General features: G+C 31.0%; 1 protein-coding gene across 1 annotated transcript in view; it reads right to left on the bottom strand.

Annotated features, from left to right (window-relative positions):
* LOC118184998 (DBH-like monooxygenase protein 1 homolog) overlaps window positions 1–24,382 on the bottom strand; it is a 91,106-nt gene extending 66,724 nt beyond the window's left edge. The window contains exons 1-2 of the mRNA XM_035354765.2: window positions 23,478–24,382; window positions 3,710–3,856 (exon numbers count right to left, since the gene is read on the bottom strand). Of these exons, the coding sequence (XP_035210656.2) occupies window positions 3,710–3,856; window positions 23,478–23,768 (438 nt within the window). The 5' untranslated portion in view covers window positions 23,769–24,382. The remainder of the gene's footprint in view (window positions 1–3,709; window positions 3,857–23,477) is intronic.
* Between the last annotated feature and the right edge of the window lie 989 nt (window positions 24,383–25,371).

Consider the following 25,371-nt stretch of genomic DNA (forward strand, 5'->3'; position numbering starts at 1 on the left):
TTTGTCGCCAAATGGGCGATTTCTCGCCACATGTGGCAGCCCTGCCTTCCCTTGCCATTTTATAACAGTCCTAAAACTGCTTTGCGGGGAAGCTATCTTACCGCGCCTTTACATTTCGTAACAATATAGATCAGAAAGCGTGTATTGTACCAAGTTAACAGCTCATGTATATATGTTTTCAATTTGATTCATGTATAATTTATAAGAGTATATTAATTTTTTAAAAACCGTATTTTCCCAATATTCATCTGAATGCTTACTTAGGACATTTGCATAATACTACCAATGGTAGCTCGAAGTGACATGCAGTAATAGTAAAATGTTGACATGCGGTAATAGTAAAATGTTGCATTTCAGAGTTTCTTCATGCAAAACACCCGACACATGTTTCGGTCTTAGTTGTACCCATCACAGCTATATCCTTTATCACCCTGCAAAAATAATTTTTTTGAAGTATGTTGTTTTTCTGTACTTGCCAAATATGAACATGTTTACATTTTTCTTCGCACAGCGAAGTTGGTATGACCCTTTTACATGGTATCTTTTCTTACATTACTTATAAGCTTAATTTTCGCTGTGAAAAGGAGTTTAGATAAGACAATATGTTTTATTAACATTACCCTTTTTGCTACTTCTTCACTTACTAATATGTTGAAATAATTATAATACCATTACACACCGAACAAATTGTTGTTGTTTGTTTGACTTCTAAATTATGTTGAAATAATGTTGAATGATGTAATTTTAAATGCTCTGTTTTAATTATCAATCCTGGTAGCTGGCCGCTTACGTGATTCCATGCACCGTACACTTGCCTAAATCCGCTTTATTCATATATTTTAACCATCACCGTTCATCGAAAATAATTGCTACAGAGTTTTAATTTACTTCATTAGGTCAAAAAGCACAGAATCGAGGAGCGAAACATTTATATATGAAAAGATATATATTAGACATCGCATCTTCTGGCAAAATCCTTATAACTTTGCTTGGAAATATTCGCAACAAGATAATAGTTAACATTCGATATTAAAAATGACTAAAACATGTTAAAATTATCAGAAAAATTTTCACTTAATTTGATTCATTTATAAAATAATTATTTTATCTCGGGCATTCAAAGTCGAATTATAATGCAATTATAAGTATTGTTTTATTGTTCTGCATGTATTTAAGGTTTGAAGAAGTAACGCCTTTTTGGATGGAGAAAGTTTTGGAAGTTGTTTAAGGTAGATAACTTTTTAAATAAAAAAGGACAAATTATGCTTTCATAAAGCCGATGCTCTGCATTTTCTTGTTAAAATGAGTATATGGTTTTGTCGCAGTATAATTGCAAAGTATGAAAATAAATGTTAGGATTCGGTATATTTCCAACAACGTAAATGTTACCATCTGACGCAAAATTGTTGGCTTAAAAATTGATAGAGAATGTTGAATATCAAGTATTAAATTAATGACCTCCCTGAAATAGGTCGCGAATATTTCCAAGCAAAGTTATAAGGATTTTGCCAGAAGATGCGATGTCTAATATATATCTTTTCATATATAAATGTTTCGCTCCTCGATTCTGTGCTTTTTGACCTAATGAAGTAAATTAAAACTCTGTAGCAATTATTTTCGATGAACGGTGATGGTTAAAATATATGAATAAAGCGGATTTAGGCAAGTGTACGGTGCATGGAATCACGTAAGCGGCCAGCTACCAGGATTGATAATTAAAACAGAGCATTTAAAATTACATCATTCAACATTATTTCAACATAATTTAGAAGTCAAACAAACAACAACAATTTGTTCGGTGTGTAATGGTATTATAATTATTTCAACATATTAGTAAGTGAAGAAGTAGCAAAAAGGGTAATGTTAATAAAACATATTGTCTTATCTAAACTCCTTTTCACAGCGAAAATTAAGCTTATAAGTAATGTAAGAAAAGATACCATGTAAAAGGGTCATACCAACTTCGCTGTGCGAAGAAAAATGTAAACATCTTCATATTTGGCAAGTACAGAAAAACAACATACTTCAAAAAAATTATTTTTGCAGGGTGATAAAGGATATAGCTGTGATGGGTACAACTAAGACCGAAACATGTGTCGGGTGTTTTGCATGAAGAAACTCTGAAATGCAAACACATGCGATTTTGTGTTCATCCAAAAGGAACGATTCCAGGATGGAACATTCATATCTACTGTGAGTCGTTAACATAACACATTCTCGACCGGTTAAAATCAATGCAGTGAAACCTTCCTTTAACGATTCTTGCCCAGAACTGTGTTTTAGAACTTTAAATGCGAGAAATATTAACAGACGAAAAATATTTTTTTCAAAGAGAAACATTCAAGAACACAAAAAAAGAACTTGAAGGCTATTCCACTATTTACTTTTTGCAGGGACTGAGAAACTGGAAGAGTTAACTTACGTGAATGAAAAAAAATTTTCTTGGTATGATTTATTATTATAATTAATTTTACACAAATAGTGCTCAATAACATTTTTGACTACATTATATATTTATTCAGTTTGTAACATATTTTAATTCAGGTACAGAGAGAACTCAGTTAATTATGAGCTGATTTAATTAATTATAACTGTATTTTCAATATCGCCTTAGTGAATTGTATTCACATGCATCTTAATCAGCTGTACAATCTACCGAGTTCACACTATTGATATAGAGAGTGTTAAATGCAACACAGGCAGCAGACACATTACAAATTGTTTGAGTTCCTAGAACACAGAATAATCTTATGTTATTGGATGAGTTATGGACATATTCATCAGGTAATGAAAAGAATGGCAAAGAATTTTTCCTGTGTGTAGAATAATTTACTACTTACACATTCGTGTATATCAAATAGGGTAGTATTGATTTGGCTGATATTCCAGTTTCATTTTTAGTAGTGATTGAACATTCTCGAAGTGAAAAAATTTAGAAATTGTATTGTACGGTAAGACTTTCTGCACTTTACTTTGGGTTGTGACATACATTTCACGGAATTTGAGGGGGGGGGGGCTGCAACTGGCGCTTCTTTTATCTTGCTTTTTAGGCGGAAATTATAATTGAATTACTACCAGTTTCTGAAGGGAAACATATTTATTCCAATTCTTTTCCGATACAGAGAAACATGTAACAAATAAGCAATCAGTTTCTTATATATTTATTTTCAGACAAATATTTCTGATAACATAACGGATAATCATTATGTCATTTTTTAAAATAGCAACTGAAGACCTAGAATCTAGATTTTGACACGATGAATGTCTTAATAGAAAAGAACTTGATTTTAGACTCGATAATTTGATAAAAAAAAATATCAGTTCTTATCAGTCATTTTGAAAATTCCCTCCCTATCATGCAGTAAACGTGATTTATGATACTTGATGTCATTAAGCAGCGTATGGTCAAAGGCACACTGTACGGAATTACCATTCTAACTAATCTGAATTGTAAGAATAGAAATTACCGCACTAGCATCTTGTGAGTTGCAAGGATGAGAGAACCTACTTTTTAAGGGACCCCCTAACAATTAAAAAATATTAAATATACTGTATGCTTTAAAGTCAAGGATCCCCCAAAGCTCAGATGAGGTGAGTTCGCCATTTCAATAAATCTGCTCCTGCATACGAATTTGCTTGAATGTAGTATAATTTCACAAGATACTTCATTAAAATATGAACATGGAATATAATAAGGGTATTTAATTACCGTAACAGGCAGATCTTGTTGATCGCAAGTGTCGAACTTTCTGCTGAACTGAAGTATAGTATGCGTCCTGTTCTCGTAGCCATTCAATAATTCCCAGTCTTGTTGATCATCTAGTATAGGGAATCCATTTTTGTGAGCATAACGATCCTAAATGGAAACAAAAAATATATATATATATGTATATAAAGTCAACGGAACATTTAGAAATGGAGTAAACTGTTATACCACTGAAGATCATTTTAATCTTTAATGGTACAGCATTCTATACACATGAATAATCCTTTAACATATAAAAGAATGACCACCAGAAAAATTTCAAATAATGTAACTATACATTTACGATTTTTAACTACAAATATCCCTGTTAAATATATATGTATATAAGTCCCCTTTTATCATATTATTGACGCTACATTTCTTGCTTTAAATTTAAAACAAGAGGCTGTCATGTGAACACAATATAAGTTTCGTACACAATATGGTGTCATTAGTTTTTTCGATACAGGAATCATGATAAATGCACAGGGCCCTCACCAGGATTCGAACTCCAGACCACCTGATTGCTAACCGGAAGTGCTTCCAGTTACTACACGGAGGAAGAAAATACCTTAGAATAGTGTCATCAAAAAGTGAAAGCATCTAAACAAAGTAATTTCATCGTTGGCCTATGAGTGCTAAGAGCAGAAAATATCAAATGTTTGAAAACTCATGTCTTGTTGGTTATTATGTGGTTTACACGCGCTAAAAGGCATTTTCTGACTCGAATTCTATTACAGATCATTTTTGCTTTAACACAGATTTACTAATGTGGTGAAAAGGAAACTGGACACTGAAACCAGCATTGTGAAAAGTTGATTTTCCTTTCTTATGAAAAGCAACACAAATTTAATTTAAGAGCACAGGCGCTGAATTTAAGCTTGAAAAGTGCCTCATAAATGTAATGAAAATAATTTCCATTGCATATAAGTTCGGTAGCTTAATGAACTTCTTATTTAAAATAAAAAAAAAATTATTGCAAGTTCGAGAATTAGCTTGAAATCTGATTTAACATGTCAATTTATATATATTATGTGTCTCGGTATTCAACAAGCTATAGTTATTCACTTGAAAGATATTTTATTTAATATTTTAAAATTATATTTCATCACTAAAACGCTGCATTGCTTGAGGACTTTTTTGAATAGCAAATCGCTTAAAAAGGGAAAGAATTTTTCTAACGTCAGTGAAAAATGAGATCTTTTACTCCTAATAATTCTGAATATTCATTCTAAAGAAGCAAATATGAAATATGAGATCAGTATAAAATTGAGTTGAAAATGCATAGGAATTGTAACCATCTCCTAGTTTTAAGATGTAACCTCAACAGGCGTTATAAAAATAAAAAAAATGATTCAATATTTTTGATTCTATATTTACAGTTATACAAATTTATTACTGCCGATTATTAACTAATTAGTTAAACTATTAATGTGACACGGATAGAATGCTTTACAGGCTTAAACTTCTAAGGAAAATTCTCTTTTGTTGCCGGGCTGTTGTGGTAGAAGTAGTTAAAATGTGGAAGACCGTGGTTTGAATCTCGGCGAAAGTAAAGTTGATTCTTCTTATTCTCGGCTCCGAAAAACCAATTAACTTCCGCAGCCGTGCACGAATAAAGAAGTGTGTTGAACGATACCGTCTAGATTTAGCCGACTGGATTTTATGCCTTTTCCTAGTCGCCTTTTACATGGGGAAGAATGCGAAACGGTATCATCCAACTGCACGGAAAAAGGGGGAAAATGTGGCAACTGCACGAGCAATTTTATGAACCCCATAAAGTTAACTACACGATTTTTTTTCTCCTTCCTAAGATACTATAAGATCCTCCCAAATGCTGAGGAAGATGTCTAACAAAGATCCTCCTTTTCAAAACGTTAAGGAATTCTAAACTCTACTTTCCAAAGCCTAATTGTGGATTTTGAAGCGAAACAGCATAAAAGAAAAAAACTTCTAATTCTCAATGCTTTCGTATATCAAATACTACTCACCGTAAATATTGTTTAATATGGATACATTTAGAGATTATTAAGCGATTTTTGCATGAGGAAATTCAATATTTAATTTTAAGAAATCAGACTTACTTATTTTATATTTCTATTACTGAAATTTTGTTATATGTAGCCTTTTTTCCGAATTATCTGATTTTATTATTATTTATTATTAGACAACATTTTTCTTTCCTTACGCATTAATACATTATTAACCATTACTGTTTGATAGATTCAGAATATATTTACGATGTATTTGTGACTTTTAGCATGCCTTTGTCTGATGGTATTCTATTCAAACCTCGAAATGCATATTGTTTAGTTGGTCTAAATGTTGCATAAATTTCTTATTTTAATAAAAAGTATCTAGTAAGTAATAATAGTAGTAAGTAGTAATTTATAAATAAACAAAAATCAGTGAAACTATGAAAGATTGAATAATAACTAGAGCTCACTGTTTTTTAGATACAAGTCATATAGTCCTTTTTTTTCGATTACCACATATTTCAGAAAAGATAACACTGTTGAGAATAATTGATAAAAAAGAAATAAATAAAATAAAACCTATAAAATGCATTCTTTTAATATTGAAATTTTATTTCATATGTCTAAACATACAACTCGTTTCTATTTCAATTAAAACAAAACATTGAAACTAAAATTATAAACATATGAATCCAATAACAAAAAGGTAAAATTTATTTGACTTGAATGAATAAGCCATCCGGAAGGATGATTGGAGTTCCGGATATCTGCAATAGATCTGATGTTCTACGGCTCTATTATATAGATCGTATATAATATTAGTCACACTCTCAAACAAGCAAAGAATGTATATATAGTTAACAGGAAAATTTTATAGTGCTTTATAATACGATTAATTGTAAAAATGCATGCTTTATACTGACACAATTAGAAAAAATTAATTGTCATAGAAAATAAAGTTCCTTTCGCTCTTCCAAATTTCCTTTTAAAATCATTATAAATGTCGTAAAATTCTAATTGCGGTTTTTATTACTTATGAAGTTTTATGGAAATTTTATATACACTTCAACACAATGTAGCAAATTTACTTTCATTATCATTAGTATATGTCTGATTTTCGATCACTTCTGGCATAAGAATTCAGCTTTTTCCTTGCTCATCTTAGCACTGTTTAATAGATTTTTTTCTTTTGTCTATCCATTTGCAGCTTTTTGTTACCCTTCCTGTCTTTTTAAATGGTTTGGTATTCTAAAACCCCTTTAAATATCGAGTGAGAGATTATCAAGTGTAATATCCTATTCCTGGTGTTAAACAATTATTACGCATACAAAAGGAAATGTTTACTTTGCATAAATTGGTTTTTCTCAAGCGTATCTTCAGCTTTTAGTAAAATATTATGAAGCCATAGTCAGAAAGGAGAAATTTATAAGGTCTCATGGATTGTGGAATGAAAAATTTCCGAATTAAGATATTAAGCAAATTAGAGGAATTCAATCCACATTTTGACGATATTTTTTATAAAGTTTATGTTTTGGAAGATTTGCAGATAGACTGCGACGAAATATCAGTTACTAAATTAGTTTCTATGCTTATTGTTTTATTATTAAAGGGATACGTAGAAAGCTCTGAGGTAAAATCGCAAAACGGCGATTAGCAATAAATATAATTTGTAATATTTTTAAAAGATAAATAAAATATATATAACTAAGTTTTTACTACGCATAACAAATATAATATTTCGATGCCAATTATATATGCAGACAAATTACAAGCTAAGAGCTCTTAAAATTAGTCTGCTGAGAGTTATACTATGTGTTAAACAGTATATTGAAAACGTAGGTGATACGGTACTAGTAAACACGCGAAAAAAAGCGCTAAATTGCAGACTTCATATGTTTTATAAATGAATTAAATTTATCTCTGTGACATTATGAAATATTATATCTTAAAAATATTAGTGGAGAAGAAAATGAAATAACAACTGTAATATAAATATAGAGCATTAGAACTACCTGTTATTATTTAAAACACCGGTGAAAACTTTTAATAAATATTTAAACGCTTCTAATATCAAAACATGGAGTCTGTTAGAAAGTTAAGTAACTTTAAAATAAAAATATAAATCTAGATAACATATCTATTATAACAATATTGATGTGATTTTAGAACTGTTTAACAAAGTGAATTTTTAGGTTTAATAAAGTAATTTTTAAAATTAAGTGAGAACTAGTTACATAAAATCGTAAATTTGAAATAAATTAAAACCATTACATTATTTAAGAAGATTTGTTACGAGTAACATTTATCTAAAAAAGAAAAATAATAGATATCAATATCTCTTCTACAATTTAATAACTGATAAGGTTATTACATATATGTATTTCGATTTAGTTATTATCTCTTAATCATTTAATTACTTTCGCAGTATACTTAGTGAAATTAATTAAAGAGGTCTTATTTATGATTCCTTTAAACTTTATAATATGAGTATTAGTATGTTATTTTTAGTTTCGTACATACCAAGTTTCCATTAAATATTTATTTTGTAGACAAAATTTTTATAATATCTGATAGGCGAAAATAGCGATGTGTGGTTTCAAACAAATGCCCCTTTATATAGATAAATGACTTTTTGTAGCAACTATATTCTTAAAAAAGAGAGAAAAGCAAAAATAAATTAGTGCAGTTCGTAGTTTCGTTTTTCTAACTTTAGTTTTGTTGCGTTTTCCTTCGTCTATTAAGGTGAGATCATGAGAAAGCTGGCTATTGTTCCTTAGTCTCAAGCAGTTGGTTCCTTATTAGTCTCAAGTAGTCATTCATTGATAAGGCCTCCTTTAAGTAAATTTCTTACAGTTGGTAGTCACCCATGTAAAGGATCATCATATTCTCTCGTGCATACTGTTATGACGTAAGCAGTTAGAACGTCCAGCTAGTGACTGAAACATCTGTTAAGCTAGCAAAAGAAACAGTATTTGGATCTCGGCGAGAGCACAGTTAGTTTTTCACGTTTCTTTCTTCAACTATCCTAATAGACTATACAAACTGACCTAGGTACGGTGTTCTATAAATACTGTCTAGAAAATTCCAACAGTCTGTGTAGGGAATCGAATATAATTCTTTGGTGCACCAGATTAGTATGCTAACCACTACAGCAAAATAACACATGAGTTTTTTAATTCCTTTTCTTTATATCTTCTCACCTAAACTGCGACCATGGCGGAGTCATTAAGTCAACTTGGTTTGAAATTTCCTCATGTCGAGAATCGAAATCGATTCATTCATATAGTGGATTGATATGCATAAATTTTGCTAAAAGGAATATCCTAGTTCCTTAAAAACATTAATATTTAATTCTAATATGCAGGCTTTATCAGTTGCTCTAAACCTTTACACATGAAAAGTGTCGTATTTTTCAGTTTGAATAATTTTGTGAAACTTTCATCACCAAGAGATGCGGCAGTAGAACAAGGAAAAGATGATGCAGTTCATGGCATTTTTCTACGTACCAATTGTGATTAGATAGAATTTACCAATTAATATTCGCTTTTTTTATTTTTTTCATGGAATGGATATCTGAAGCACACTATTCGGATGAAGAATGAGTGCAAAGAGATCATATTCACCCCTAGCAAGCAAATCAATGATTTCATTACCATGGCACGCCAGCGTAAGATGAAACCCCCTGAATGCATGCCCAATTTACTTAATACAGAACTGATAATTTGGAAATGATGTCTTGTCCATTTTTCCCATAATCTAAGACCAAGTTTCTTGTACTGTATGGAAATGGTCAGAATCCAAATAGATAAATTTTCATATCCGAGAGCAATGTCTCTTTCATTGCTATTCAGTTTTAATCTCAATACTGAACCCTAGTCTGGGTTTCTGCAGCAAAGTCTAATCTCACTTTCAGCTATTTTGATGCAGACACCACTTCTCATTTTGCACATCACTTCTCATTTTGCACATGCGCAGTGTACTACCATCAGTATGGATCACAACAAGTGGGATAATTGAGGCTATTTGTTTCAATAGATCAGGTTGGTGGTTGTGTTCTTTTTATACGTAGTTAAATCATCATTAAAAGTAGCATGATCAAAACATGTGGTAGAAGTCAATCATCTGAAAGATTTAACATTAAATATCAGCATTAAGACTGATTCAACATTAAATTACATGTCCATAATTAGATTAATCGGACGTTTCGCTTTCAATCGCCGATTCCCAGACCAATTCAAAAGTAAACCTGATGTACTGTTATTGAACCCAAAATGTTTGAGTTTATTAAAATATTTATAACAATTCACTTTGTTGTTTACTGAGCTAAGCTGAATATAAATTTCTTAAATTACGGTATTTTGGGGTCAATTGTCCCATAATTTTTCTTGCAGCATTGAATTGTTCTTTTGTCCGAGGTGGTTTTATAAATTTGATGTCCATATTCTAGAGCGGAAGCAGTATGAGGGTTATTAGTGGGGCTGAATCATATGCTTTCCTATATAATACTTTTAAATAAATTTCAAAATCTCGAGTCTTTTTCTTCCCTGTCAGATTTTGAATACACCTACTACATTTTGTTTCTAAGGCAAAGCCCAAATAAGTTGGACGTTTTGAACAATCCAGCAACTGCTTTTCAAGTTAACTATTTCATAAAATTGTAAAAAGGGAGCTTAAGATTATTTCTTCACCATTCAGATTCCAGCTATTCTGTTGAAGTAGAACAACAGAGCTATTGAATACAGAAGTAGCGTAAAAATATTTGGGCATTCAGAAACATTAATTTATTTTTGCAAATCATATGAATAATTAAGCAAGTAGATTTTTTATATATATTGAAAATTCTATATATTTCTTAAAGTTTTTGCGTATATTTTAAAATATTTTTTTTTATTATTTCATTAATTTAATTTTTGTCATATGCTTGCAACTTATTATTAAATGCAACTTATTGTTCGAACAAGTTCTGAAAGATGTATCTCATACACAATGTAATATTTTAGAAATTTCATCTTTACAAAATGAATAATTTTTACAAAAAGTATTGCTAAAATTTCATCTCATCAAGATGGATAGCGCATTTGAGAAGTCTTGATAAAAGAGTAGTTTCTAACAATATAAAAGAATTAATTTCTTTAATTTTACATGGATTCGAAGACAAAGAATTCTAAAGAAAGAAGAAGTATTTATTCATTGAATACCGTTAAAAATAAATGTCGGTCTAGAAAATGTAGAACAGTTTTAAATTTCGCGAAGTTAATTGAGTTAATTGTTATGTTGCGCATATTGATAACTTGAATGCATAACATGAATAGCTATTGCATTAAAAGAATTGTGTATTATTTTTATTTAAGAATAAAATTTTATCTTTAATTTCGTAGAATAAAGATTTCACGAATATAACATATATAGAAAGGTGAACAAAAGTGAAACAGCTGAGATATTCTTATTATTCGCAGGTTTCATATAAAAGCCATTTAAGAACTTAATACAGAAAACACGCTAAATTCGCCTCATAATCTTCATACGCATTTATATACTGCCTTTTTAACAATAAGCAGAACCATTACCAACAGAATTGCTTGTCAGGAAAGCAGTTTGAACAAAAAATAACAGTAATTAAAATGATGAGTTTATGGGTCAACTAATTCTTTTTGGACAAACTCAAATGTAATTTATAAAAGATTAAAAACAAGAAGGATTTGTGCTTAATCTCACACCGAGCGCAGTGAAATCATACTCTGGTAGTTCTCCGTTTCTAACAGAAATCTTAGATCCTGCGAAATACGCTGGAGCTCTTTAATAATAATTCATTTATGCTTATTCAAATAAGCTTAGCTACGTCCGATCAAGTGTGCTGTTCACTATAAAACTGAGAGGAAGACTATTTTCTAATCATTAGTCATACATATATGATATTCGGCAACTTTAAAATACAGGGTATTTATTTTTACTAATATGAATGCAAAATTCTATCTTAAATGTAAAAAACAGACTTTTATAAAAATATTTACAATGGTATTCCAAGACAATTAAACTGATAAAAATGCAAATAAAAAAAGAAATGAAATTATATTAAATATACACAACACACTTACGTGGTTAGCACATGACCTCCTGCCAGATCCGTGTTTTTGAATAACAGTGAGCTTTAAGTAAAACTATGAAATCTTTACTTAAAGCTCGCTGTTGTTTAAAACATAGAATTGGTTGATTGTTTGTAAATGAAATCTAATATGATTAAAGATTTCATGGTTCAATGTTAATTATAAATACTACTCGTTTTTTTATTATTTTATTCTTATACAATGGATTAGTATAATTATATGTGCTCATGTACACATCTATTCTCATGCTTTCATTTGAAAATTTCGCATCGATCTTAATATATCCTATGATTATATATAGCGCTTTCGATTCACAAATCAATGATTTAATAATCAGAAAATTATTAATGGCAGCATATCCTTAGAGTTCCCTAGACAGTGTTAAGCGCTGCCATGCATTTTTTCCAGCCTTTTCTCATTTTGTGATATCAATGTTCAGTGTTCTTAATAAGACGACAAATTTTGTTTTTAATTTGTTCTTTTAGTTTTATTTATTGAAAACCAATTTCTTTACCCTTATGCTACATAACGTTTGACAACAAAATCACAAAATCTTTAAAAGCAGCGTAACTTTAAAATTCCTAGTAGAATGTTGAGTGCTACCCTACCTTTTTTTATATTCACTTTACTTTTTATATTTACTGTATTATTTCTTTAAACATAATGCAGAGCGATAACATTTCGTGGCAGCATCTTTTTATTTGAAAAGTGATTCGACTCAAGAGAGAAACGGAGACAAAACTCAGGAATGAGTCTCAGAATAATATATTTAAATGTTTCATCACGAGAGCTCATTTTCATAATGAGTTTATTCTCGATGGATTAGGCGTAATTTCAAGAATACATTTAATGTATATAAATGTAATATGTTTCTATTAATCATATACATGTTTTAAATACCAGATTTGAGTACATATTTTAAATATCAGATCTGAGAAGTTTTAGATTATCTCATAATAAATGTTTTTCACAAAAATCTGTTCAGAGTTTCAAGTAAAGTATCAGTTTATTTTTAACAGTTTAAGACAAAATCTAATATGTTATTCCCATCGATGTAAGATCTTAAATATTAAAATAGGACAATTTTAGATTATATTTAATATAATTTTTCTTTAAAAACTGTTACTGGCTTCGAGTAAAATACCACTTCCGATTGTTCATTGAAAACCGTTATGGGCAAGAAGCATAAATATGGAAAATACTTTTTGGAAGTTTCATATATGACTTATCGTGGACGAAAAAAATCATCACATACATCCCCCCCCCACACAAACATCATTTTAAAAATAGTAAAAACGTGTTGTGTGAACCCTAACTTATGCTTATGCATTAAAAACTCACTATCGAATTTGTGGAGCGAAACCATTATTTCTCTCACGCCTTCTTAGAGATTGGCGGGAGATAATGACATATATTTTCTGAATTATGTTTTATTTTTTCCGTCTTTAGATTAATTTCAGTTTAAAATTTTGTGTATTAGCTACCTTACATTTAATTTCATTAATATTACTTGATACATTCTTATTGATTGATTTTCTTCAGCAAGCTCAGGTTTTCTTTTCATTAATTCTGCCTTTTTTATTTTAGAAATTAGCCACCAGCTAGTTTTTTTTAGACTAGTAAAACGTGAAAGTGATAAAAATATCGAGCAGGGAAAGGTTTTGTTTGTTCAGTTTTATCACTGTACATGGCTACCGACTTAACTACTTAGATATAACACGAAAGATGTTGAAATATTGCCTCCGTTCTGGAGAGTAAAAGGTGAAATTTAATTATTCACGAAGATACTGACATTTTTCTTGAGTATCTGAAGATATGAAATTATGACAGCTGCCATCAATCATCAAGTTCGTAAGCTTTATATTTTTCTGAAGGAGAAAAGGCAGTTATGTATTTCATTTACTGATGTCATTGACTACTAAAATCTCGAGGAGTCATTTTGATAATTATTTTACCATATAAAAATTGTGACATATATTTGTCTTTAAGTAGTAATTTGCTCTCAAGAAACCTTTTTTTAAAATCAACAACACGTTATATTAATACGGAGTAAAAGAAAACTCGCGAAACTTAGCATTTTTAAAACGACCTTTTTTATTATTTGTCTAATAAAAGGCCAACATATACCTTTCATAATGTAAATATGCATATTAAACTAACATAATTTCACAAAGAAAAAACAACAGAAAGATAACTGCTTTTCAAAATGCAGTTCTGTATGTGCTTTGTATCTGTAAATTATGATGATTTTTGGACTTATTTCACGTAACCAGACGGTAATTGGCATTCTAGAATATTATGTAAATGAATTCCAAGCAAATAGTTGAATTACTCTGCATAAAAGACATTAGGAGGTTATTTGAACATTAGGAGATTATTTAACCGAAAGAGATGCACAAAAATACTGAAGATATCACTTAATAATATCGCGAAATTTATACATCGGTTTCATTATAAAATATGTAATTACAAAGGAAAAGGCAGTTGGATAAATTGCCTAGTTTGCTCAAATATTGTCTGATGTATTAAACTGGACCTTTTTTTCAATATTTCGTATTCTTAACTATAATAAATGTAGTTTCTGTCTTGTAACCAATAAATTTTAAGCATAATTTATTTATTTATCTATCCATTAAGCGCATTTAGAATGAAGTTCTGAGATAGCGATAACTCATCCATGACAGTAAAGGACAGCTAATTAGTGCAGAGTTAATAGTGTTACGATCTGGATCTAATAGAAAGAGAAGCAGAACAATGGAAATTTAAGGTACTTTCTAAATATCCGGAACCACGGCTTCAGCTTATTGTAGAACTGCTGTTTTTGGCATATTTTCGAATATATACATGCTACAGTAGCCAACTCACACATATGCGTACCTCACACGCGTTTAAGTACACGCGGATTCACGTGTTTTATATTTAACCATAATTTCGCTGAACAATATTCATTGACTGCAAAAATGCAAATTTCCGCCATATCAATTTTGTTTCTTAGCTTAAAATTTTCTGTTTCTTATAAAATACTTTATTATTTATGAATGGAACAGTTCTTATTTAGTTGTTATGCCGATTAGTTAGCCAAGTAAGCATTTTTCAATTCATAAAATCGCAAATGAATTGCAGATTTTTTGTGAGAACATGAATGATCAGAAAGTACTAAATTTAAAATTAGGTAAAAAAGCAACTTTAGATTTTCGTTGATTTTTAATAAAACTCAATCGATTTATAGGGTGATCAGGTATATATCAGGTTCTTCGGGACAAAAAATTTTTTGTCTGAAGAAAATTCACTTCGGAAGAAAAGGATCAGGAATTATTTTTTTTTGTCTAACGTTAAATACAGCTAGCTATTATATATATAATCGCTTTTCGAATTAAATACAGTATTTAAGATTTCATGCTCTGCTCATTCATCTATTTTTCCTTTTTTTTTTATCTACTTGTTTATTTTTACGGTAAAACTGTTTAGTTGACTTCCTTCAATACTAGGTATCTTTGCTCAGCGCAAAAAATGCTTGCCGTGACAACAGGAATCCTGTGTATATATGAGAGATCATCAAAAGTGATTAAGTGTTTTTGCTCTTGAACTACTCGAAGATTAAAACTTTTGAACACTTATATAATAATTATCTTTTTTTCTCATGATACTGGGAATGAAAACAATAATATAATAATATCGCCATTAGTAGAAAGTATTCTTTTTTTATCTGCAACATTCAATCACGTGTAAGTTTACGGCTAGCGACAAAAATAAATTCTTCGAAATACGACAACACCCTCTCGTGCAAGATCCTAGCACGAACAACCTTGAAAGACGCATTACAGCTTTATGCTTAGATGGTCACTAAGATAGCAAATACGAAAATATAAAGATTAAGAAAGACAGGAGGAAGAAAGGAATGACGCCTCGTTGCTGAAGAGGCACATCCAGGGTATAACGCCCTCTATTTTGACATGCAATGTCCCGTCATTTGTTACGCCTTCCACCAACATTCCATTCCGTCCATAGCTACTTAAGTTCAATTGTGAATTTTAATCCGATCATATTTTGAAATAGTCAATGTTATCACAGCTCACATAAAAATCAAGATAAAAAAATAAGTGTAGTTTCAAGATTAATGCGCGTGATCTTCCTAACCGAAATGCTGCAAAATTATATAAGTTTATGTCTGGCTTGAAAGAGCACTCTGAGAATCCTTTGTTGCTTGTCCAATGGCATGCCAAATTATGCTGGTAGTAAGTTCAAGAGAATCTGAATCATTTCCCAGAAGCAATCGTATATTTATTTAAAAGTTATAGATTCCTATTTTTGATGTAACAAGTTTACGTTTTGTTTTGCTTTTATATAAGCATTCGATAGAAAAATCTCTTGTAAGATCTTAAGAACTGGTATATTTGATCTTCAAGGTATGCGCTTGCATAGATAAACATGAGTACTTCCTTTTCAGGGTAGTATAATTAGGCTTCTAAGCTATTTTCTGATAGTTTTACCTCATTCGCGCTGGTGTCACCCTGATCGGTACAGTGATTAGTGATGCTAGCTGCCATATCTATGGTCATGTGTTTGATTTCCGGAGAAGGCTGAATTTTTGTTTGTCTACAGTGTCTTTACGGCATGGGGACACTTAAAATGCATGGCAAGCCGAAAGTTCTCTCGAGTAGTTTGGTGGTAGTGGAAATGGGTAGGAAACTTTGAATCCGTTTCTCAGGGGATTCTCCTTCAAAACTGAGACGCAGTTGAGAAAAGTCGTTCTGTCACTTTAAGTCCGCCAATGGCAGGCCTGTGCTAATGACAGATATAACCCTGCGCTTCTCACCACAATAAAATTCATGGACTTTTTCTGATGTTACTATCAGGTAAAATAAGATAAATCTCAATGTCAATGCCGGTGAAGTTCCGGCTTACAAGGAAGGTCAGAAGTTTCAGAGAGTGCAATGAACAGACAGATCCTGCAGAAGGTTTAAAGGTCTTACAGATTTTTTAAATTTATATTACACAACAATCTCCTTAGCTTTTTAGACAATGATTTATGCTATATTTTCAAATGAGACGACTTCTATGTATACCTTTTTCTATCACAGAAATGCAAAATTAGAAACATGTAGAAAATATACTTCATTCGCGTTCACAGAATAAGTGCAGGAAATTATCAGGAAAGAACAAAAGTTACTTATAATACGCGTAATGTAGAAAAGTACTGACGTACGCCACTGTGATTGCATTACGGAATGAAATAAAGCCTCGATCGCACATCTTAACGGCAAATATCTGTAACAGGTGATTTCAAAGACCTTCGCTTTCTTCCATTTCCACTCTTTCTCTTCAGAAGTAAACACTTAAAGAAAATTAAAAGTTATTAAAAGAATTCCTATTTGTCTTAAAAAGAGACAGGAGTATGAATTATTGGTTTTGAGCTTTTTAAGTAGAAACACTTTTTTCGTGAATTTAGTTGCCTGGAATAAGATTATTCGCTTTAAATTATTTTTGTATGAAAGTAGGTAGGTAAGAACAAAGTAACCATCTCCCTAAGTGGCTCTGGTTGTTAATCGTACTCAGATATTATTATCATAACATCTGGTTATTAATCATGCCCTGGTTACCATCTTTCTAAGTGGTCTGGTTTTCTGGTTATTAATGTAGAGATTTAGTCAACGTTTACTGAGAGATCTGATTGCAAGATGCAGTAACTTTCAGTTTAAGTTTGCGAATACCAAGTTAAAATTAATGTAAGTTGCTGTTTTATAAAGCTGTATAAAACAACAACGTAAATTAATTTGAATATATAAACGCTTGATTGAAATGATAATTCGCCAGAAATCGTGCATAAGAGCTTACAAATAGCTACAAAAGAAGCTAAACTTGAATTCTATATATACCTGTACAATCAAAATCGTAAAAACAACCTTGTATTTAGCGTAGGTATAATGAAACACTCAATCGATTTCGAGGGCAGCTTAAGGTCCCTCCTTATCAGGAGAAAGAAATACCTAGAAAGAAGAAAATAAAGGAGGAGTCACAGAAACACGCGGTCCTTATCAGCACTGCACGTGCTTATAACTAGATTTTTAATCAGAGTTGCACTGGCCGCCTACTTTTACTGAGCCAGGCTATCTGATCAAGCATAAAGGACAAGAAAAATTAGCGAAGTTAAAATAGGGAGCGAGGGGCAAATGCACCTTACGCTCAAAATCTGAACTTCAAAAATGCTTTTATGCTTGATCAGATAGCCTGGCTCAGTAAAAGTAGGCGGCCAGTGCAACTCTGATTAAAAATCTAGTTATAACCACGTGCAGTGCTGATAAGGACCACGTGTTTCTGTGACTCCTTCTCCTTTATTTTCTTCTTTCTAGGTATTTCTTTCTCCTGATGAGGAGGGACCTTAAGCTGCCCTCGAAATCGATTGAGTGTTTCATTATACCTACGCTAAATACAAGGTTGTTTTTACGATTTTGATTGTCACATTAGCGTGTTTCTCTTTTAGTCTATACCTGTACAATCATGTAATTCTGATTTATGGATTCACATGATTGCAATTATGAAAAGGAATCTGAAACTTATTATATGAAAGAATTAGTAGTCTAAAATTACTAGTTGTGAAATAATAAATACATTAATTAAAACAGTTCAAGTATGCAAACTTTCAGCAACACTGACCGCATTCATGCTTTAATTTATATGCTGCGATATAATGAATTTGTAAGGTTTTTCTCCCTTCTTATCGCGTGCTTTCGGGGTGTAATTGTAAAGTACGTCAGGCTAAAAAATGGAAGATCCAGAGCTCGAATTCCTGCGAAGCCCTTGCATATTTTTAAAGATTTCTGTTCCAAAATATCCCAGTGATGCATACACATTCGCATTTCATAATAAGTAGTAATGATTGCGTTTAGCAAGAAGCAGTAATGGTTGGCCTTTTAGCAAGAGGAAACAATTATTAGAATTTAGGAAGAGAAATAATTATTGGCGTTCAGCAGCAGGATTCCCATTTATTAAAGTGAATAAATGAACCAGATGCATATTACCATTGATGTCGGGGAATATGCTGGCAGATTTCTGGCATATATATATATAGATAGATAGATATTTTTTTTCTGTAGTCTTGATTTCACAATTTTAATTTAAAATATTATATACCAGTGTTATGAGTTTATTAGTATACAACACATGCTGATAGTTTTTTCTCTAACAGATTAAATATGTAAGTACTCTCCTGTGATATTCCTAAATGAAGAAATATATTATTTGATTCTGAACAGAAAATTTCCCTCTCTCTAATAATATAATTTATGATTCAGTAACAGATAACGCCTAGGAAATCAATGGGAGCTGCAAAGGGTTTCGACTGTTGTTCTCGTTATACACTCCATCTTACACATACCAACACATGCATTAAAGAAATTCTGGCAAAAATTACACCTGAAAAGAAGTAGACCGTTAAAACTGAATTATACGGATCTGCTGAAAACAACTTTTAAGAATTTTCTTTCTTTAGATGGTCAACCTTTAAGTTTAAAGCATGAAGAGAGAATTCCTTGGAGATAAATTTGCATTTTATTAGAAGATTTTCGTAACGCTAGAGACAAACATTTATTTTCTTGTACTAAACTTGTTATATATGTTGTACTAAACATGTTATATAGTCTTCTGCAAGCGTCACGCACCTACATTTCTGAAATTTGTTTCGAAATTTTAGAATTAAATTTAAATGGCTTCTTATAATAAAAATTCTTTAGTTTTCTTGCATCTCATTGAGTAGTGATAAACGTATGGTTGCATTGCTCCAATACTTAAAAGCTGATATGACACTAAAAGTGATTAAAAAAACGAAATATTATGTTATGTTGTATGGTTTTTCCTATTAATTAACCCAGTTATCTTATTGTTTTGGCTTCAAGTTTCATTAATTTCCTCCAGAATGAAAATTAGTTAAAATATAAATAAGATCAAAATAATTGGTTTCTATACTGAGCTTTTGGGAACATAGACTGAGTCTCATTCTGTTTGAGGTTTCTTGCAACTGAATTTTAACTTATCGGTTTAAGCTTTTGCTAGTCGCTAATGCTTTGCGAATGCATAATTAAGCCACGGTTTAGTTAGACGAACTGATTTTATAATTCGCATTCAATTTCATTTGAACGTGTGTTTTGGCTACCGCAGAATAGCGAGATTCTGTTTCATTTAAATATTTGAGCTTGCGGAATTGACAAATGGACGTAGTAATTAACAGTTTTTATTTTAATCCTTTAGTTTTAAGTAGTGGTACTTTTAATTACAAAGTTAGATTGGACGAAAAATCGTCTAGTAGTCTCTCTACGGTTGTTTTGAAGCGATTTGGTAATTTAAAGTAATAGTGTAACTGTATGATGCTATTCATTAAATATTACCCTGGTATTCAGATTTAATTTTACATACATAAAATAACCGATTTCTCAAAAACTGTTTAATGAAACTAAACAAATTTCGTTGAGGTGATTTTTACTACCATAACATATAAATGTAAATTAAAATAACGTATAGAGGCTTTCTAGTATAAAAACTACATTAGGAGATAAGTGAAACTAAAATAATATATGATAACACAGTTTTTGAAAAAAGTGCATACCTCAGGGAAAAATTATAGACTTTTGTCATCAAGAGGGAATATGATCGCTTTTAATTTGCAAGCACATATCATTTAGATATTTCATGCTTTCGATAAAGTGATTAATTATAACGTGGGAGGAGTTAAATTTCACGCCTTCATTAGTACAATATTCAAGGCACTGAGGTCTTCAAAATGAGAATTTCGCTGTTCAAGAGCTCTTTCAGAGCTGTCGCAGAAATTCTACGCCAGATCAAAATTAATAGAAAGCTGTAATGCCTACGACATTTGCAGTCAACAGTTACTTTATGAAAAGATACAGCAGGTTAAAATTATGAAGCAAAAGTCACTTCTAAATAAAATAATGTGGTAGTTTCAAAAGGAACAAATTTAAAGTAGAAACCGTATACATATGTTAATAAGTTTTTTTACCACATAGAATAGGTGTATTTAATATTGAAGTACTGAGAATATGTGGAATCAGTAGAAATTACTCTATTGATAATGGCACAAGCGCATGTTCTCTGTTGACTTTTGTTAACACAAAAAGAAGCCTGCTCACACCAAGTGGATAAAACATTCCTAGCTCTCTTCTAGCACAGAAGAAGAGCGATGGGATCTTGCCATGAATCTACTTTTTTATTTCTTTGCCTTAGTAAACCTCTGCCAGTGATTTTCTCAACAAGCAAGGTCAATCTTGAGATTAAGCATTCAGGAAAGAAAATATACGTTGTTCAACTGCAGTTATAACTGAAAACAATGAGTGCTATCGTATAAAAGTGCGTGTTGAATTAAAATATAGTTTTATATATCTGGAAAGTTAAACTGTCTCTGTAATGGAATGAAATATTATGGTCGTGCTACAAAAGTATCAGTGGGAAAAATAATAAAAATTTTTTGCTAAACAACAAAAAGGTGTATAAATGCGAAATTAAAAATACAGATCGTTGATTTAATTAAACATACGAAGGTTATCTGCAAAAGAAGGGATACTTTCGTAAATAACTTAAGGGAAACTGGCTTGTATTCATGTTACACATGAGGAAAACTACCAAAACGTTTATTGGTTAGGATTTAAATCTGTGTTAAACAACCAACATTTCAGCGGTCTTATCCATTCGGAGGTTGGTGGCTGTAAAAGCACGGAGTCTCAGTAATGAACGGAGCTCGAAAGAACGAAGCCTGAGTAAAAGTAATAAAATGAAACAATCATAAAGAAAAATTGAAGAGAGAAACTATAAATTTTTCATAAGACACTTTTTTTTACAATGCTTGTATTCACGTTACACATGAGGAAATATCCATTCGTTAACACTACGGAAATATCTATTCGTTAAGATTTAAACCTGTGTCAAACAACCAATATTCAGCGGTCTTATTCACTCGGAGGTTGGTGGCTCTAAAAGTACGGAGCCTCAGCAATGTACCGAGCTCTAAAGTACGATGCCTCAGTAAAAGTAATAAAATGAAACAATAATAAAGCAAAATCGAAGAGAGAAAGTATATATTCTTCTTAAGACCCTTCTTGTTTTTAGAATGCCGTTAAAGACCTAAAGTTATTTACTTAAAATCCTAAATTTTTAAACAAATAATCTGTTATTTTTTCTATTCGACTTTTTAAATCTACGTTTTGCAACATGTAACATACAAAAATAATGATTTTTAATCTCAATTACACGTCCTTTTTAGGAAGAAAAATGATTTTCGTAGCAACTACATTCTTATTTCAAGATCGCGCATTTGTTAATTTTACAAATGCATATTTTTGTTAAATAATTTACCTGTTAAAGCGAACAATGTAAATGTTTAATGTTATTGTGCTGTCGGTTTACAGATCAAAATATCCTAATTTATTTAATATATACACTGCAGCTGGTATACATCCTCTATTATGTCTTTAAACATGTTGAGTTTTCTTTTCTTTTCCTTGACCGCATCAGTTTTAAATTAAAGTACAGTGAAAGATACCGAAAACGTTTAAAAAGCGATGCCAACCATCTATTACAAATGCGAATAAATTCCAAATATTCATTTCGCAGGCCACCTTTCCGCTTTTGTCACTCAAAGCGATTTTATACATGGACAAGTAGTCAGAAAAATGCATATTAAATACAAGATTTTTATAGTATTTAAAACAATAGGAATTCGAGTAAGATAAAATGGTTCTTTCTTCATTACTATTAAATTAAGTTTGCAAGGTTTGCTTTGCAGTACTTAATAATAAATTCTTTACATAACTCAAGAGACACTTGCAATGATGTTATGAAATTTTATGATTAATTTCTTTCTTGGAGGAGTTCAAAGAGGAAAAGCAGAAAGGAGAAAAAGTCTTCTCTGAAAGAATTATTTGAAGTATTTTATCAGGTGAATCTAATAATAGCATATAACATATTTCCAGAATTCATTGGCATCTAATGTAAAAGAACTGATAACAAATGGGGGAAAAAAAAAGAACTAAAAAAGGAAAAAAGAGTGGAATTTGCTTCCAACTCATACATCTTAGATGTTCCAGTTTACGAAATGTATGGAAAATAATATTTCGTCTCTGCGAAGATAATTTACTTATTTGAAATATCTTAGAAAGTCAACAATTGTTATTCATTTTCCTAACAGTACGAAGAATATTTCTTACTTAGATCGGACTAAATTTAAGCTTTCATTGAATTTATCATTTGTAATACAATAGACAATGCAAGTAATACTGATCAGTACAGAATATAACGTTAGGTTCCTAAGTTTTATCTATCACAAGTAAAATCTGTAGCTATTAGTTAAATGAATTTTTTTAACTTCTACTTATGCTTTATTCTAAACCTTTTTTAATGAAGCCTTATGTATGAAATATACATAAATACGAAAACATAGAATATGATATAAAACTACCGAAACAGCGAAACGTTCGCTATAATTGAAATATATTTTCTAGTAAGAAAGTTAACTTTAGAATTCAAGTAATAGTTAATAAAAGTATAACGCTTTAAATGTTAATTGGATTTCTGAAATTCCTCTTGAATGGAATAAAATAGAGTACCGAATTATAATACTTATGAAATATAAGAGAAAGACTGACTTACCTGAAGAAATGCCTTGCCATTCTTTACCCAACCAAAAGCGATATCACTGCCAGGCATACCTCCGTGAGGCGACAGTCCCAAAGCCACATAACCTCTGGTTTGAACTTCTATTTTGAATAAAAGTCTTTCATTTGATTTGTCGACTTTCCAAAATAAATGGTATCGTCCATAGTCATCCAAAATGTCGTGGTGATAACCATGTATATGAATGAAATTTTCAGATAAAAAGATGAACAATAATATTCTCAGTTTCCATGAAAATATATTCTTCTGTTCTTCTCTAAGTAGCATCACTGCATAAATTAAACTGAAATAAATAGCAATGACAAGTTTTCCAATAAATATATAGTGTTCAGTTCATCGTAGAGATGAATGATTCTTAATTAAAAAACATAATTTAAGCTCATATCTTCAGCTGATGTCCTACAAACACGCAGTTATTTTGAGTTAAATTAGTATAAATTATACATTTAAATCCTGTACTGAAATGGCACGAAGAAAGTAAAAAAGAAAATTCCTATTTATACAAATTTATTTTAAAACGTGGTATTCGTGCTTTTTATTAAATAAATATTTACGTTTCAGATAAGCTCTGATATATTTTCTTTCTTCAGATCAATCATGCGTAGATAAATAATAACATATATTCAGTTTCAGATGATTATTTCACTATTATTTGATGTTCGAAGTAATACTCGCAACAGAACAAGGAAGAGAGCAAGTCCTTTTAAAAACAAACGCGGAAATCTACAAAAGTAGAAATATATCAAGTTCCATCCAATATCTTTGCTGTTATGTATTGTGCTGACACTGCGTCACTCGAAAGATGTAAAGAACAGCCCGCGTTCAGCCAACTAGATATCCTTTTTTGTACCTTAGCCCTCTGACAGCTGCAGCGCTTCTGCTTTCCACCCGGTTTCTCATCTCCCCTGTTGTACGCGGTTCCGTTCACACGCGTTTGGCAGGTGTGTCATTTCCGGCGTCTGCGGCCGGACCCGTGAATCCGTGACTATCATGGGGGCTGATTTTTACCTTTTTTACTATTTTGCTCCTCCCTCCTTCCCATAATTGCAGAAGGGTTATTCCACACTATGGGGATGAAACTACAATAGCATGACAGTTGGGAATAGATTGCTATTAATTAGAAATGATGAGTTTGGATTAAAACCTTTCTTGTAGGTTTTACAGGAAAAGTGATTTTATTCTTTAACAGATTGAGGAAATCTACGGCAGGTACATTTCTCCTGCTTTTTTTTTTTTTTTAAATTTGTTATATTATTCCTTGCTGTCGTCTGAGTTAGGGCTAGTGCCATAACTCAGACGATCTAAGAGATCATTTTCAGTTTAAAAAAAAAAAAAAAAAAAAAAAAAAAAAAAAAAAAAAATTAAAACCACTTTCAAATAATCTCTATGATGGTTTTTCACTCGTGTAATTATTTACCTAAATTTGACACTGGAACAGGGAAAAAAGCGAAAAGGAAATTTTATGCCGTTATTAAATGACACTAACGCTATATTATTATTTTACAGTTTAAGTGCAAAAAACAGGATATTTAATAAATAACGGTAACACACAAAACGTTAAAAAGAACTCCCCTTTGGGCGTAATGTAAAATCTGAAAGCTTTCAGATTTTTTTCTATTACATCATTAAGTAAAATTCAGCTGTTATTTATAAAAAGAGATTGGTTAAAAAATGGTATTGGAGAGTATAATTCATTATCATTTGAGAAAAAGAAGAATACAAAATAATTTAATTAAAATATTAAGCGAAAGGAGATTAATTTTATTTCCGACTTACTTGCTCATTTTCAGGACCTATTTTCTATTAGTTTACTTAGTTTTAGACGCCATTGTTAATTTTTTTCCCCTTTTCAATCTTTGGGATTTTCAAC

This window comes from Stegodyphus dumicola, chromosome X2, assembly GCF_044657685.1.
Source record: "Stegodyphus dumicola isolate Sdum_Otavi_A_Nest chromosome X2, ASM4465768v1".
Taxonomy (NCBI): domain Eukaryota; kingdom Metazoa; phylum Arthropoda; class Arachnida; order Araneae; family Eresidae; genus Stegodyphus; species Stegodyphus dumicola.